Source organism: Manihot esculenta, chromosome 13 (assembly GCF_001659605.2).
Source record: "Manihot esculenta cultivar AM560-2 chromosome 13, M.esculenta_v8, whole genome shotgun sequence".
NCBI lineage: Eukaryota > Viridiplantae > Streptophyta > Magnoliopsida > Malpighiales > Euphorbiaceae > Manihot > Manihot esculenta.
In genome coordinates this window covers 13,644,342-13,662,790 of record NC_035173.2, presented here as the reverse complement: position 1 = coordinate 13,662,790, position 18,449 = coordinate 13,644,342, and the positions used below count along the sequence as shown (strand labels likewise).

The window sequence follows — 18,449 nt, the reverse complement described above, 5'->3', positions numbered from 1 at the left end:
TGATAATGATGGTTGATTCCTTTTGATAATCCAGAGAGATGCAAGAAGCTAGTTGGAAAGTTGAACTCTCTCAAGTAATGATTCGACCAAACATTGGCTTTGCAGTAAGCGTTGTAGCTAGTTCATGTCTATACCAACAATCAAACATTGGGCAGCTTTAGAATTGTAGAAAGGTAATATTTATTATCTATTACAATAGAGATTACAACATATCTATACATGAGAGACTGTATCTAAAAAGGAAAGGAAATCAAGCCTATGATCATGCAATCCCCAAGATTAAGCAACTAACACATCTATCAATATTTACTTCCTATGTTAACATATTTATTTCCTATAACCTATATCACTCCCCTCAAGTTGGAGCATAAATGTTAATCATGCCCAACTTGTTACATATATAATGAACTCGAGTTCCATTTAGAACTTTAGTGAAGAGATCTCCTAGTTCTCCTGTTCGGATATATCCTGTTGAGATTATCTTTTGTTGGGCCTTCTCACGAACAAAGTGACAATCAATCTCGATGTGTTTAGTCCTTTTATGAAATACTGGATTGGATGCAATGTGGATAGCTGTTTGATTATCACACCACAACTTAGGCAGTGAATTTGTGAATCCAACCTCTTCCAATCATTGACGCACCCACAAGACTTTACATATGGCTTGTGCCATGACTCGATATTTAGATTCAGCACTAGAACGAGAGAAAAATGGGCTGGCTAACAATTTATTTCCATAGGAAATAGAGGGCTCCATTGTAAGCAATCAATTCCCAACTGATATAAACCCAACAGGCTGCCAGAGAAATGGGCCTTGTACACTTAGAGTCTACACTAGGAGAAGCAAAAGAAAGGCAGAGAATGTTAATTAATGGGTAGATGAAATATTTTGCGGGGACCAAAATAATGATTTGGGAAGGACAGCTGGCCCTCCTTCCCTTGGTGAGGCAAGGAGTCCTATTTATTCAAAGAACCCTTAAGAGAAGGGCATGCATTTTGTTCTCCAAAACACCTCTATTGAGAATCCGGCCATAGTGCTGGGCTCATTATCGCTGACTATTTTCCTTTTGTTCTTTGTGATTGTGTTTTGTGAGAGAAAAATTGAGAGTAATTCCTCTATATTGTATTGACGCATATTTCTCCTTTGGCAATTTATCAATACAATTTACTCTCTATCTCTGTTTCCCAACTCTATCACCAACCCACGTCCATCACCATCCTCCATCTTTCCCAGCAAATTCCCAAACAGAGAGCAACTAAGGGATCTTAACTGCGTCATATCCAAAAAATGTCGGTCAATCTTTGCGGTGAAATTCTTTGTACGGCACGTCTCAATGATACCCCGCAGTTGCAACCACCCTTGAGGTCCTCCCACGATCCATTAGCCAAACAACTCCAGCAATCATCTTCGAAGATATTAAAATCCTTCATTGCATTGGAGTTAGATTCTTCAAGCCTATCAATTCATCAACAATAAAATCTTCAATGGATTGGCTGTCGTTGGCTGCATCAAAATGTTGCAACAACTCTGATTTAAATTGTTCCCTGAAAGGATGTGGATCCTGTTGTCAAAGCCTACGAAACCAGTCAAGAGAAGGCCCCTCCATGCTAGAAAGAACCTCGCAGATCTTCATCTCATCATGAGTGCCAAAATTTTCAATTTATTGCTTTGCATGAACAATCCACTCTTTTGTATCCTCTCCATGGAATTTAGGAAATTTGATGCTGCTTGCGATGGACTGTACGTCTTCAGAAACAGAACGCCATCACCCATGTGAGGCATCACAGATTCACTACTGTACTGATGTGGATGAAGATTTAGATGGAGAGCATTTTCATTCCCAACTGCTGCTTCCTTCAATAACTGTTCAGTAAGTAAATGCTCGATTATTAAATTTTTGTTATAGCTCATAATGATAGGTGTTTAGATTTTCTTGGTAGTCTGCCATGTTCCTCTCTATCTTCTCTAATCTCGTCTTTATCTTCTATTTTCCATTGTGGATTTTGAGGAGCTGGTAGTGGTAGGTCGGACCAATTTGATAGAGTTAGGAACAAATTAAAATTAAAATATAAATGATTGAATATAGTTGTTCGGAGAGTTGTATTGTAATGAGAATGACATAAATCTTTTACAATAAAAAATAGCTCTCTTCCTCTCTTCCCACAAATGAAAAAAGGTTAATACTGCAGAACAGAATAGCAAGGAACTATCGAGATAAAAAGAATGACTGTCAAGAGCCCCTAGGAAGGATTTCCTGTGTAGAGAAGAACTCTGCCCCTCAAACCAGAAAAATAACAGACTCTTCAGATGCCCTTTTCATCTTCTCTTCTCTTTATATTATTTTTTTTGTCCTCTTTGCCAGCTGTCTTGTAATGTGCTTCCACCCCCAATTCTCTCCAACAAACCTTATCCTTTCCATTACCATATGTTCTACAATACTCCATATTCCTATCATATTCACTCAGTAAAAGGGAATGTAAATGCCTAAAATTGAACCCTAGAATCAGTCCTAGAATTAAGCTCCCTTACAAGGAAAGGAATATACGGCATATTTACATTTGATTTCCACAAGTATCGTTAGAGTATCAGAGTATGGTATGCTATGAAAGAAAACAAATGCTTAACCTCAAAATTTGAAGTATAGTATAACTTCTCAATTCTGTCCATAAAGGAAAAGGAAAAAAATAAAGATGTTGAATAATAATCCTTAAAAATCAAAGAATAAGGATAAGGTATCACTTTAAATAATTCCAAAAATGGAAAATTACAAAAGAAAACCGTTAATAACAATAATTGTGTATTGTCTTTCAAACTAAACTAACATTGTGGTTGACAATTGCAACTATTAACTACAGACAATGTGCACCTGCTCTCCCAATTATTAAAAAAAATACCCGACACACCTGCTCTCCCAATTATTAAAACAAACACCCAACTTAACAATGCCCGTTGTTAGCTTTTATCTTTTAATTGTACTTTTGGTTTTTGTGTAAAAGCTTTTTACCAACAAAGATAGGTAATATTATTAAGGTGAGAGACAACATTAAGGCGAGAGACGACATTAAGGCGAAACGTACCCTATTGCCTAAGGTGAGAGGCAAGAGACAAGGGCCTTAAAGTCTCATTCTTTGAGCTTGATTCACGTGCAGATTGACTCCATCGACAACTAGGCAAAAGTTTCATCATTGTGCGCAACAAAGTTTATGGCGCAACACATCATACGCCATACTGATAAATCCAAACAAACACATCAATAGATGGGGTGCATGTGTAAAGGGGCTGGTGGGAGCCAAGTGGCGTGCAAGTACACGTGAGGAGGGGCTGAATGTACCTAAGTGGCAGCAAGGGATTGCAAAGCATGGTGAGTGTAGAAAAATAATATTTGTTGTATATCACAATAGAGATTACAACCTATTTATACATGAGAGACGGTATCTAAACAGGAAGGAAAATCAAGCCTATGATTATACAATCCCTAAGATTAAGGAACTAACCCATCTATCAATATTTACTTCCTATAACCTATAACGCTCCCCCTCAAATTAGAGCATAAATGTTAATCATGCCCAACTTGTTACATATATAATCAACTCGAGTTCCATTTAGAGCTTTAGTAAAGATATCTCCTAATTGTTCTCCAGTTCGGATATGTCCTGTTGATATTATCTTTTGTTGGACCTTTTCACGAACAAAATGACAATCAATCTCGATGTGTTTAATCCTCTCGTGAAATACTGGATTGGAGGCAATGTGGATAGCTGCTTGATTGTCACACCACAACTTAGCAGGCATCGAATTTGTGAACCCAACTTCTTCTAATAGTTGACGTACCCACAAGATTTCACAAACGGCTTGTGCCATGGCTCGATATTCAGATTCAGCACTAGAACGGGAGACCACATTTTGCTTCTTACTTTTCCATAAGACCAAGTTACCTCCCACAAAAACACAATACCCAGTAGTTGACCTCCTATCAACCTTTGAGCCTGCCCAATGAGCATCAGAAAAGCATTCAATATTTGAGTGCCCATGGTTACCATAGAATAGCCCTCGCCCTGAGGCCCTTTTAAGGTAACAAAGAATCTGTCCCAAAGTATCCCACTGAGCAACAGTAGGAGAGGACATAAACTGACTTACCACACTCACTGAATATGCAATATCAGGACGAGTCACCGTCTTCTGTGGTAAGTTGAAGGTTAGGGGTCATTGGGGCACTACAAGGCTTAACACCTAATTTTCCTGTTTCTGCTAACAAATCAAGAATATATTTTCTTTGAGACAAGAAGATGCCTTTCTTACACCGCATAACTTCGATTCCCAAGAAATATTTCAATGAACCCAAATCCTTTGTATGAAACTGTGTTTTAAGAAATTCTTTAAGGGCTGGATGCTAGCAATATCACTTCCTGTGATAACGATATCATCCACATATACTACAAGCATAATTACTCCACTATCAGAATTTCTATAAAACACTGAGTGATCACACGTAACATTTTCATTCCAAACTGTTGGACCACCTCACTAAACCTGCCAAACCATGCCCGAGGACTCTGTTTCAAGCCATAAAGGGATTTTCAAAGTCTACAAACTTTGCCTGACTCCCCCCCTGAGCAACAAAACCAGGTGGTTGCTCAATATAAACCTCTTCCTGAAGATCACCATGAAGAAAAGCATTTTTAATATCCAGTTGATGCAAAGGCCAATCATGTGTAGCTGCCAAGGAAATAAACAATCGAACATATGCGAGCTTGGCAACTGGGGAAAATGTATCAGAATAGTCAACTCCATAAGTTTGTGCATAACCTTTGGCCACTAAACGGGCCTTGAGGCGATCAACAGATCCATCAAGATTTACTTTTACTGCAAACATCCATGTGCACCCAATAGCCCGCTTTCCTGGGGCAAGGACATCAACTCCCAAGTACCATTAGTGTCAAGGTCCATCATTTTCTCTTCCATTGAAGCACGCCAACCAGGATGGGACAAAGCCTCAATAACAGTTTTGGGAACTGAAATAGAGTTTAAAGCAGTGGCAAAACAACGAGAAGAAGAGGATAAGCTGAAATAGGATAAGTGCAAGTACGTTTACCTTTGCGAAGAGCAATGGGCAAATCCAAATCAGACAGTGAAGGATCAGTGGGAGCATGATCTGTCGATGAAGAAGCGGGTAGCGGAGCGGAGTCAGAGTCCTCTAAGCGTCTGGAATACACATGAAAGATGGGAGGGCGACCGGGCACGAGCGAAAGGTGTAGGAGTAGTCTGAGGAGAGAGAGCGAACAGTGTATAACAAAAGGTCATCTTCCTCACCTTGGGTGTTATAAACAGAGGATGGCGGAAAAAACGGAGTGGACTCAAAGAATGTTACATCTGCAGACACAAGATACCGATTCAGATTAGGAGAAAAACAATGATATCCTTTTTGACGTCAAGAGTAGCCAAGCAAGACACATTTGAGTGATTTGGGATCCAATTTAGTAACTTGTGGACGAACATCACGAACAAAACAAGTACACCCAAAGATACGTGGCTCAATAGGAAACAAAGATTTAGTGGGAAACAAAATATTATAAGGGATATCATTATGAAGGATGGAGGAAGGCATGTGATTAATTAAAAAACAAGCAGTGGATACAGCATCAGCCCAAAAATATTTAGGTACTTTCATTTGGAATAAGAGGACTTTGGCTACTTCAAGAAGATGTCGATTTTTTCTTTCGGCAACTCTATTTTGTGAAGGAGTGTCAATACAAGAGGACTGATGAAGAATCCCTTTTTGTAACAAATAAGATTGAAATTCCCGAGAGAGAAACTCTTTAGCATTATCACTTTGCAATATACGAATGGGAACATTGAATTGGGTTTGGATTTCAGCATAAAACGCACAAAAGATAGAAAATAATTCTGATTGACTCTTCATTAAAAATAACCAAGTAGTACGAGAGAAGTCATCAACAAAAGTAACAAAGTACTTAAAGCCAGACTTAGACACAGTAGGACAAGGACCCCAAATATCTGAATGTACTAACTCGAAGGGGGACGAAGCTCGTTTATTGACTCGAGATCATAGTTTTAAATAACGGCCGTTACGTTACGTAACGGCTGTTATATAACGGGTTTTGGGGGGGCCGTTACCCGTTATATAACGGCCCCTCCTGATTTGCATGCGTAACGGCCGTTACATAACGGTAACGGCCGTTACCGACCGTTACGTAACAGTAACGGCCGTTACCAATAATTAAAATTCTTTTATATCTTTTATTTTTTGCTCCCTATTCTCATTTTCATTAGTTTCTACACTTTTCAGCAGCTTCAAAGACTATATTTTTTAAGTTTTCTCTTCCCTTTCTCTTTCAAATTTCAATTTTCCTTGCATATTTCTCATATAAACTTAGATCCATTATAAACTATTCTATTTCCAAGCTTATTTCTTCTAAAAAGTTAGTTAAATTTTATCTATTTTAGTTTTTAATTGTTGTTTTTTTTTTCTTTTTTTTTGTAAGTTTTTGTCGATTAAAGTGTTAGTTTTGAGTTAAAATTATACTTTGAGCTATTAGTTTACTCAATCTATAAAGATTATGTTGATTTTTCTTATTTTAAACTATATGATGTTTAACTTAAGTTAAATAATCTATATTTTATATATTTATGTTTATTATGCATTTGTATACATTGTTCTAAATTAAATCTAATCAATATCATTTTATTTATGAACTTTGCAAATTTTTTTAAAAAATTTGCGTAGCGCCAGGCCGTTACCGTTACGTTACGGCCATTATAGGTCCGTTTCCGTTACCCGCTACCACGACCGCGAAGTGGCCGCGACCGCGATTTAAAACCATGCTCGAGATACTGAAGGCAAACGATGATGTTTGGCAAATTGACAAGACTCACAATCTAAAACATACAAAGAATGAAACTGTGGATATAACTTCTTCAAAACTAAGAGAAGGATGCCCCGAACGACAATGAACATCAAAAGGTGTTAAACGCGTGGAACATGCAAGTGATTTAGGTAGTTGCTGATCCAAGACGTAGAGACCCTCTGACTCACGCCCTCTACTAATAATCTGCTTCGTCGAAAGATCCTGAAAAATACAGTGATCAAGAAAGAATGAGACACTACAATTCAATGCACGAGTGAGTTTACTAACAGAAAGCAAATTAAATGCGAATTTAGGGAGACATAACGCAGAGTATACAGAAAGAGAAGGGGTTAAGTTGACATGACCAGAACCCATGACAAAAGATTTAGTACTATTAGCAAGAGTAACATAAGAAGTCGATGCATGAGACTCAAGATTAGACAAAAGGGTAGAATTACCTGACATGTGATCGGTAGCACCATAATCAATAACCCATTTGGAGGATGAAGACACAAGACATGCAGTAGAGTTACCTGACTCGGCAATTGCAGTGATAGAGGAGGAATTAGAGGATTTCAGAGATGCCTGGTATTGGGTGAATTGTGCATACTCATCTTCAGATATCAAAATCCCCTGATCTGAAGGGGCCTCAACTGCCATATGCGCCATTTGTGTGCGCTAGTTCTTATTTTGTAGTTTTTGACATGTCTTCTTAGTATGTCCTGGTTCACGGCAGTAATAACAAATGATTCCTCCTGAGTCAGAAGTAGAACCTGTTTCCCCAGAACGCTGAGATCTTTTACCACCTTTAAAACCTCCCCTTTGCCCACCTCTATTATTCTGTCTGGCACTGTCATTGCGGCTAACAAGGGCACTAGTGGGGTGTGAAGGAATTGGAGATTCTGTACGCAATACCTTAGTGAACACATCATGTAATGATGATATTTCAGAGTCAGAAAAAATATGAGATTTAGCTGTCTCAAACTTTGGAGGGAGACTTGCAAGAAAGCTCATAACAGCCATTTGCTCTCGTTGAGCTTGTTGAGTTTTCACATCTGTACTAAATGGCATCAATACATTAAGTTCTTCATAAACTCTTTTAAAATCCATAAAAAAGGATGTCAAAGTTCTATCATTTTTCTGGCTCGGTAAAACTTCTTACACACATCATAAATACGGGAAATATTCCCTTTGCCAGAATACAAAAATTTCAAATACTCCATTAATTCTTTAACAAATTCACAGTGATTAATAAAATTAATCACCTCACTATAAATAGAATTTTGAATCTGCAGAAACAAATGAGCATCATCCCTCATCCAATCTCTACGAGTTTCGTCAGTTGGAGGATCCTTGGTAAGATGATCATCCATTTTAATACTTCGTAAATAAATACGGATAGTCTTACTCCAATCTAAAAAATTAGATCCATTTAATTTGTGTTCCGTGATTTTAGTCATCACAGGAATCACATCAGTCACTGTGGTTTTAACTTCAGCCATCAGAACAACCAATCCAAAACAATCAAAATAGCAAAGGATCAGAAGAACAGTATCCGTGAACAGTGCCGATGAACAGTACCCGTGAACAGTACCTGTGAACAGTGTGATGAACAGTGCCGATGAACAGTGTGATGAACAGTATCAAATAAAATACCTCCACCCAACACCCGAACGGCAAACAAATCTCAGATCTGACAAGGGGTCGGTGTGGCGACTCTAGTGATGGTGAGATCCAAATGTTACCCTTTATGGATAACCCAAATGAATGGAGCCCTAAGTTTCCAAACAAAAATTTTGAAACTTGACAAGAGAGAAAAGAAAAAAATTTCTATGAGAATGGCTCTGATACCATGTAGAAAAATAATATTTGTTGTATATCACAATAGAGATTACAACCTATTTATACATGAGAGATGGTATTTAAACAGGAAGGAAAATCAAGCCTATGATTATACAATCCCTAAGATTAAGTAACTAACCCATCTATCAATATTTACTTCCTATATTAACATATTTACTTCCTATAACCTATAACAGCGAGAAATTAAACTTGGGCGACAAATATCTTACAATCCTTGATGGAGATGGAAAACGACGCTTGGACAGCAAGCATCTCACAATCCTTGGTGGAGTTGGACCATGCTTGGATGTCATGGCCGCATTTGCAGTCGCGATCGACGGTAATAGAAAGAGCCTGTAACGGTCACAACGTAACGGTAACAGCCTGTCGCGGTAAAAATTTCTTTAGAAAATTTGTAAAGTTTATGAAATTAAAATATATTGAAAGATATAATGAAAATTAAGTTATACAACTTATTAACAAGTACAAATATATCAAATAAATATAAAATAAATAAATTTTAAACATTATATATAGTAAGTTACCTCAATTACCACCAGAATGAGCATCTAAAGGTTCTTGAGTAGATCAGCCACCTTCATATTGTGATTGAGAGCTTTGATTTTGATGATATTGATAGTATTGTGATGGATCAAAAGCTGAAGAATGAACTTATACCAAATTGATCAGGATTGGACTGGGTTTGTGTATGGGAGAATGATTGATCTCATGAAGACAAATCAGACTACGATGAAGAAGGCTGATATGGATTTGAGTATCCCATTGAGAATTTCTTCCATATGCATAATCACCAGTAGAGGTTGCTTCCATTGAAGATGATTATCTGCATCCATAGAACACTCTCCATGTGCAACACCTTTTTTCTTATCACCGCTATCACCATAACCACGGGATCTGGAATATGTATGTTGCAAAGATAGAGCTGGAGCTGGAGATGGTGATGGACTATGCCTTTGATACGAAGAAGGATCATCATGTGATTGTAATGAACTAGTATCTCCACGAACTTCACCTCTTCCACCCTAACCACTACCACCATCTTTATCATCATAACTGGAACTAGATAGTATAAAAGAATCATTAGGTTCAGCATCACCACCGCCTCCAATATTTTGTCCATGAGTTGGAGCATTAGCTTGTTGTGATTGTGATGGAGTAGCCTCATCCTCCTCTAGCCAAAGATTTTCTTCACATCAAACATATGATTTTTCCTTTTCTCCGACCAAGGATTTAGTGGATCATCTTCCTCGAAAATGTAATCCAAATTAATTGAATTATAATTGTTTTCTAGCTCATGCTGACTCTTTCTTCTCAAATATCTCAACTTCAACCGCGCATTGTAGTGAACAAAGACAAGGGCATGCAATTTTTGATACCGTAATCTGTTTCTTGTCTTTGGATGTATAAGTAAAAAAATGCTCCAATTTCTTTCACAATTAGATGCAGAAGTGGTTTGGCTTAACACTCTTACTACAATTATTTGTAGTTCAGGAGTACTTTCACCATAATGTATCCACTATTAAGCTGCATTAAAATATATAATAATTTTAATAATATAGTTTATTTTTCCAAATATTTGATTTTTATATTTTAAAACACTAAAAATATAACATAATGTGTAAATCTTATATTTTTATCTGGATCAGTGAAATTAATGGCTTTTTTGTGCTAAGGCGGACCTAACACTCTCCATTTTATGCTTATAGAGTTGTGTCTACAGTAATTCAAAAAAGTTATTTGCTTTATTATACATGCAAATATTAAAATTGTTTATTAAAATTACTCAAGTTAGGTATATATTATATACTTGGTTCAATGCATGGCCTTGATTTACCAAATCACTCTTTGGCTTTTGAATAACATTTTTAAGACCCGCCATGATTTCTCTATCATTTCCAATATCATGTGGACCATACTGATATTGATGATTCAAAAAATATCTTGTAAATTGTAAAATTATTATTAAAATTTATAAGATATAGAAATTATTAAAGTATTAAGTATTAAGTTTATATGCTTCTCACTAGTTGTATGCAAATCATGATGTAATTGAAAATTCCAACGAGCATCAATCATTTTCCAGTAGTCTATGTAACTTTTGGAATTTTGCTTAATGTCCAATTATTCTTGTTCCATTGCTTCATATATAACGTTTTTCATCAATGGCTCTTGAATTTTCATAATTTGCTCTGCTTTCTCCCAAAAATTATTTTCCTCTCTATCCAAGCTAAGAACAATTTTATTAGCTTCATAAGTTGGTCCACTGGTAGCTTGGCCATATTTACTTGCTACCCAATGCTCAGATTCAAATATATTTCTTAATCCCGTTCTACATTGAAAAAGACTCTCCAATGCAATAAAATTAGTTGCAAATTTGGTAATCCCGGGGCGAATTATATCTCGACCATCATTGAATTTTTTTTAATGCAATTTATCATCCAATTATGATTATAAATAAATTGGGTGATAACTTTTTCTTGTTCAATGACGGCCTTTATACTCTTACTCTTCTCAAAAGCTTGTGCACTGCATGCTGTCCAATACAAATTTATGAACTTCTCCATTAACTTTTTGCCACCAGCTTCAGCTTCATTATTAGTCACCACTTGAACAATTTTGCTTGGACCAAATTCTTCAATCACCTCCTTCATAATCTTGAAGTAATATTCTCCGTCTTTAAGTTCAACATTGCTTCCATCTATAGACTTATGGAACACTTTTCCATGAAGAGAGTAGACTACAAAATTAATTATACTCTTTCTGGTTGGTCCGCTCCATCCATCGCATATAATGGTAACTCCTCTCTTGTTCCATATGCCCTCAAATGAAGCAATATATTTCTTCATTTCTTTGTATTCATTTTTCAAATATACTTCAGAGATCTCATATGCTGAAGATGGTGATACATTAGGTCCCACTTCAGTTTTGAGTAATGGCTTTGTTCATGGTCACTCAACCACATTAAAAGGTAATCTGTTGAGGATAACAAAATTACCAAATGCTTTAAGCAACTTTTCTTTAAGCAGGTGTTGATGTTTGCTCAATAAATCTTAATGCTTCTCTACTTCTCTCATGAACGGTCACTGAACGACTACTTCCCGGGCGAGGAGGAGCTTGATGGCTACTCCCACTACTTTCACAATGAGAAAACTCTCTTTCTGTAAGCATCGTCATCAAACTGCCTCATACTTTCACGTCTCTCAATTTCTAGTTCAATATCTTCTTCATCTGAATCTGAAGTACCCTTAACTTCTGTCATCTTCATAATTTCATCTTCTAATTGCCTTACCCTCTTTGCTTTATCCCTCAACATATTCCCCAATGTCTTTTTTTTTCCTTGTGCAGAAACATTTTGACAACCAACAACTTGCCCTAATATATTTGCCAAATGTTGCTTCAAACGAGTTATTCCCCCAATTATTTTTTACCACAAAAATTACAGGCCATTTCTTCTTTTTGTCCTGTAGGAGTGGTAAAATTTCATCCAATATCTTGACTTGATTTATTACATTCCCTCTCGGCATTTTCAAATTATCAAATGATATACTGTAAAATAAAAAATATATTATCAAATTAATGTGCAAATTAACTTAAATTTAAATTTATTTTATGCAAAATCATTTAAGTTATTTAAAGAAACTACCATTTTAATTTAAGAGAATAATTTATAATATACTTAAAAGTATAAAACTTAATTTTATAATAAACTTGTAAACTATAACTTGTAAAGTTCATGAAATTAAAAGATATTTAAAGATATAATCAAAATTAAGTTTTATAACTTAATAATAAGAACAAATATATCAAATAAACATAAAATCCACAAATTTTAAACATTATATATAGTAACTTAGCTCAATTAATTCCACCAGAATGATCGTCTAGGGCAGATGCTTGAGTAGAAATTTAAGTATATAGGCTGCTCTTAAAAAATTTAAGAGAAATATGACAGTTTGTGGCTTGAAAAGGTGAAATAGAGGCTGGAAATAAGTATGGAACAAAAAAACTATGGAAGAACTTTCTGTGTGCTGGAGCCTGGAGCTGGAGAAGTGCTGGAGAGAGTGTTGGATGGAAAGAGTAAAGACTAAAGATAAAGAAGGAAAAAAGACTAAAAAGAAGTAGAGAAATCGTTTTTTTACTTTTTTTTCCCCTAAAATAATGCATTTTCAGGTGACAAAGGCTGGAGCTGGACTGAACAGCTACTTCTGTGCAAGATTGCAAGATTCTTGAAGTGATTTGAAATAAAGAAAAGTAATGGCCGTTACATAACAGTGGTTACAAGAACAAATTTTTGCTGCTGTTATTTAACAGCCATAGCGGCCACGTCAGGCTTCCAAACCTGTAAACAATGGCTTTTACGTTATGTAGCGGCCATTATTTAAAACCATGCTTGGATGTCAACTGCTTCTAACAATTGATGTACCCACAAATTTCAAGTACAAATTGTGCAAAAGCTTGATATTCTGATTTAGCACTAGAATGGGAGGCTATATTTTACTTCTTATTTCTGCATGAGACAAGGTTATATCCCACAATAACACTATCCTATTATTGACTTCCTATCAATTTTTTAAAATATATCATGTTATTGTGTTCTACAATACTAAATTATGGTGGTTCTTTGATGTTTTGCTCTTTGAAGTTAGTATTTTCTTTTCTCTGATGTTTATTTCAAAACTTGAATGTAGAATTTATACTTTGATTTTGGATTTATTGCAGTTTCTCCCGACAACCTTGGCTCTTGATTCAGGAGTCACTAGACCACCACCTCTTCTAAGTGAAGCAGATTTACTTAGCTGTATGGACAAGGTGAGAAATTTTTTTATTTTAAGGTGTATGTTTTACTTGGTGCTCTCTCTCTTGTTTACTAGTTAATACTCAAATAAAACCAGTTCAACTTTTGCAAATTTTTTCCAAAATAGAAAATTACATCTATTCAAACAAAAAAGTACAAAATAAACCCTTTAACTTTTTATCAAAGTTTAAATGAGCCTAGTCTAACTTTGACAAAATAAAACCCTAAAATTTAAGTCCAAATAATTGCTGACCTAATAAAATATTATTTCTACTGATAAAAATTTGTAATTTTAGATTAAAATTGTTTATTGTTTTTTAATTAAAACAAAAATTTAAAATACCACAATAACATAGTAAAATTTATTTGAGTTGCTATGTTATTGTTATATTTTAATATATTTTTTATAGTTGAAGGACCAACTAATGAGTTTCCTCATAATATAGGAACTAATTAATAAATTTCCGGAATAAAAACTCGCAATTGAAGAAAATGTGGACAAAAAACATAGGATACTTCTATAAATGTGCAGGCCTTTTAGTACGGATTGTTTTCACCCTTTTTATTTTCTTGTATTTATAAGGCTGGTATTGGTACGGATGCGACGATGCATGATCACATAAAGAAGCTGCTTGATCGATTCTATGCAACAAAGGATACGAATACTCGTTTCTCACCAACTAATCTTGTAATTGTCTTTGGCTCTAGCTTAATTGCACATATTGGGTTTGGTATTTAAATTCTCTCTTTATATTTCTTTCCCCTCTTATTAAGTAGTATCTCCTTGAATTACCTCCTTTATGTATTTATGCATTAGGCATATTGTAAAAGTACAACTTTGTGAGGTAGAAGCAAATGTAGGGATTGAATGACTACAAGCTTTAGGATTACACTTATTGCATATACCTTGATTTATTCTAAAAAGCTATTGTTTGTTCTATTGAATATTTATTGCTGACAACTATGTTCTATATAATTCTCTCTTTTCTTTTGTTTAATTCTTTGAAATGAATTTTATTAACAAAAAAAGCAAGGTAGATGATTGTAACATGGAGGAGCATATTAACAAATGGATTGTGTATAACTCCAGTCTAAAAGACACCTTTTAAGGTAGGATTGCTAAGATTTTATGAGGTATGTCTCCCTCGTACCTAATTGTTGTGGGACAACACATGCCCCTCATTCTTAGGATTGGACAATGGAACATGAAATTTTGTATAGATTCCTGTTGTTAAGCCCTTTAGTGAACACGTTGGCCAACTACTTGTTAGAGATCACATGAACTAAACTCAAGACACCATCTGTCGATTTCTCCTTAATAAAGTGTCGATTAATTTGTACTTCGTTTGATCATATTGAACTGAATTTTGAGCTGTATTGATGGTTGTTTTGTTATCACAGTACAAGAGTACTTTGTCCTTAATAATTTTAATTCTTCCAATAATCTTTTTAATCATAAAAGTGCACAAACTCCTTGAGCCATAGCTCTATCATCGAACAACAATATTTTACTTCTTGCTTCTCTAAGTAATAAGGATTCCTCCTAAAAGTGTGTAGAAACCAGATATTGACCTTCAATAATATGAAGATCCAGCCCAATCTGCATTTGTAAAGACTTCTATTTGGAGGTGACCATGTTTGAAAAAAAAAGGAGACTTCTCCTGGGGCAGATTTCAGATATCGCAGAAGGGGTGAAACAGCTTGTAGGTGGGGCTCATGAGGATCATGCATGAACTGGCTGACTGCATATGCTATGTTTGATCTAGTGTGTGAGAGATAAATTAGTTTCTGTATTAATCTCTAATATCTGCCAATATCAATTGATTCACCACTTCCTGTTTTTAGCTTGTGATTGTTCTCGATAGGAGATTTTATTAGTTTGCAACCCAATATACTAGTCTCTTACAAAAGATTTAGAATTCAGTTTCTCTAATGGTAACATTGATACTGACAAAATATTTTTTAGATTGAGGATAGTAATACCGGTAATCTTTGTGTGTAAGAAAATACTTAATAAATATACATTTAAGAACCCTTCGATCTAGTTTCCCAACAGTTCTAATATGGACAAAACAAATACATCCAAACACATTTAGTGGAACAATATAAATATTTTTCCCTTGTAGGAACTCCAAAGGACTTTTAAAATCGATAGTTTTGAGAGGCATTATATTAATAAGATAAATAGCAACTAAGATTGCATCTCCCTAATAGGTATTTAAAAGATTCATGGTGGAAAGAACACATCTTGTCACTTCTAACATATGCTTATTTTTCCTTTCAACGACACTATTTTGGGCATTTGTGTAAGGACTACTAAATTGATGTAGGATGTCATTAAACTCCAGATAAGTAGAAAAACAACTATCCATGCACTCTTTGTCATCATAAATTCTTAATTCTTTCATCTGTGCATTAAATTGAGTACAAATTATCTTGTGAAAAAATTGAAATGAAGGAAAGACATCACTCTTTGTTTTTAGCAAATAAACTCAAGTTATTCAAGTGCAACAATTAATAAAGTAACAACCAATGATTGCCAAATAGTGAGACAATTTGAGTAGGTCCTTAAACATCAGAATGGATAGTTATAAAAAAAATCATAATTTTATTATTACTCAAACAATAAGAGTTTTTTGTATGCATACCATACTCATAAGCATCACGAAACAAAGAATCAAATTGAGTCTTGGAAAATAAACTAGAATATAGTTTTTCTAAAATAAAAAAAAAGATGGATGCCCTAACTATCTTTGCCATTGTATTATTTCTTAGTTGACATCCTTATTCCCTCCGAAAAACACTTGATTAGAATCTGAACTCTTATCTAACATAAATAAGTCATCATGCAATCTATCATTGCTAGTCCTCTCTCTGGTATGAGATCATGAATAACAAAATGATCAAGGAAAACTCAATTTACAGTTAAAAATTTTGGTGATAGTACTAATAGTTATATTAACAAGAAAATTGGGAATATGAAAAACATAACAACTTAATGTTGGGAATACAAATAACAGAACCTGTTTCTGATATAAGGGTAAAGGAACCATGGATTATTTTGACCAAGCAAGATAATTACGCCCATCAAGCTTAATGGGACTAATATGTAGGGAAGGGTTATTAGAACTAGGAATAACCACTCTTTCCTCGTCCGTCATGAAGAAACCCAAATGACTCTAAAAAAAAAAACTACTATAAGTGCAAAGCAATGCCTTACCCACACAAAACAAGTGCCTAGGATAGTAGTAGGGGAGGGCTGGAGACTGAAAAATGAAGCCGGCAACGTCAACTGGGTTGGGAACCTCCGCAAGAATGGACCTCACAGGCTGGCACAAGGTGGTACACGCCATGGTTTTAAATTCCGGTCGCGGTCGCGAGTAATGGCGGCAACTAATGGTAACAGCCTGGCATTACGTAAATTTTTCAAAAAAATTTGCAAGGTTCATAAATGAAATGATATTGATTAGATTTAATTCAGAACAATGTATACACATGCATAATAAACATAAATACATAAAATATAGATTATTTAACTTAAGTTAAACATCATATAGTTTAAAATAAAGAAAACCAAAATAATCTTTGTAAATCGAGTAAATTAATAGCTCAAAGTACAATTTTAACTCAACTAACACTTTAATCCACAAATTATTTTTTAAAAAGGGAAAAAAATAACAACTAAAAACTGAAATACACACAATTTAACTAACGTTTTAGAAAAAATAAGCTTGGAAATACAGTAGTGTATAATGAATCTAAGCTTATATGAGAAATATGCAAGGAAGATTGAAATTTGAAAGAGAAAGAGAAGAGAAAACTTAAAAAATATAGCCTTTGAAGCTGTTGAAAAGTGTAGAACTAATGAAAATGAGAATAGGGGGCAGAAGAGGAAGGATATAAAAGAATTTCAATTACTAGTAACGACCGTTACCGTTACTTCATGGTCTGTAACGGTTGTTACCGTTATGTAACGGCCTTTACGTCTGCAAATTAGGAGGGGTTGTTGTATAACGGGATAACGGCTCTCCCAAAACCCGCTACATAATGACCATTATGTAAGGTAATGGCCATTATTTAAAACTCGGTACATGCGCCAAGATATGGGTTGCTGGGGTGAGGGGATTGGCTGGAGATGGGTTTCCGACTCCTCTTGTGGTGGCAGTGAGAAAAAATAGAAGGCCTAGGTGGGTATCCAATTGCAAAAGCTAGGGTTTACAAAAGCATTCGAAATTAAAAACCCAAAATCAAGCACTAAGGCTATTATACTATGAAGATTTTTGGGAAATCTCGAGCTTTATTGATTCTCAGTGTGTTTTACATACAATGTAATCATCTATTCATACACAAATAATTAAATCTAATTAGGAAGTTTATACAAAAGGCAATAAATAAATTAGCTTCAGTTTGGGACCTAAAATGCAACAATTAAATCAGTAATCGAATTTCTAAAAAATCTTCTAAAATAGTCAACACCATACAAGTTACAAGTTACAACACTGACATTCATATTTATGGGCTATGGTTTCTTATGCAAACAAACCATTACAAGTTCAAATTATTGTGAGTAGCTTTTTCTAGCTCCCCTACAACAATGCTGTTTAGGGAAATTTTTGGAGTATTCTTTTCTTTTGCTATAGAATACAAAAAAATTTGTCACGACAAGATTGTAGATGCCTTATCTAATTGAGTTGTGATGGCTATGTCCTGTGCCACAAATCAACGGTTTTAATGTCATCAATAACAAGACTCCTGGATGTGTAGATAATTATTGATAGTATAAAGAAGTGCTTTGTAGAATTCTGCTTGTTCAAATCCTTGTGTTTCTTCGTCCTGCTTCTCCATAAATTCATATTGTTTTTATTGCTTCCATAATTATTATCATGATAGCGAGAGTTTGTCCAATAATCAAAGATTTCATTAG

The 18,449-nt window shown here is 35.0% G+C and overlaps 1 protein-coding gene across 5 annotated transcripts in view; it reads left to right on the top strand.

Annotated features, from left to right (window-relative positions):
* Positions 1 to 18,449, top strand: part of LOC110629111 (DNA topoisomerase 3-alpha) — a 66,039-nt gene that overhangs the window by 23,081 nt on the left and 24,509 nt on the right. For all 5 annotated transcript variants that reach the window (XM_043949585.1, XM_021776017.2, XM_043949582.1 and 2 more), the window contains 2 exons: positions 13,450 to 13,539; positions 14,109 to 14,213. In XM_043949585.1, the coding sequence (XP_043805520.1) occupies positions 13,450 to 13,539; positions 14,109 to 14,213 (195 nt within the window). The remainder of the gene's footprint in view (positions 1 to 13,449; positions 13,540 to 14,108; positions 14,214 to 18,449) is intronic.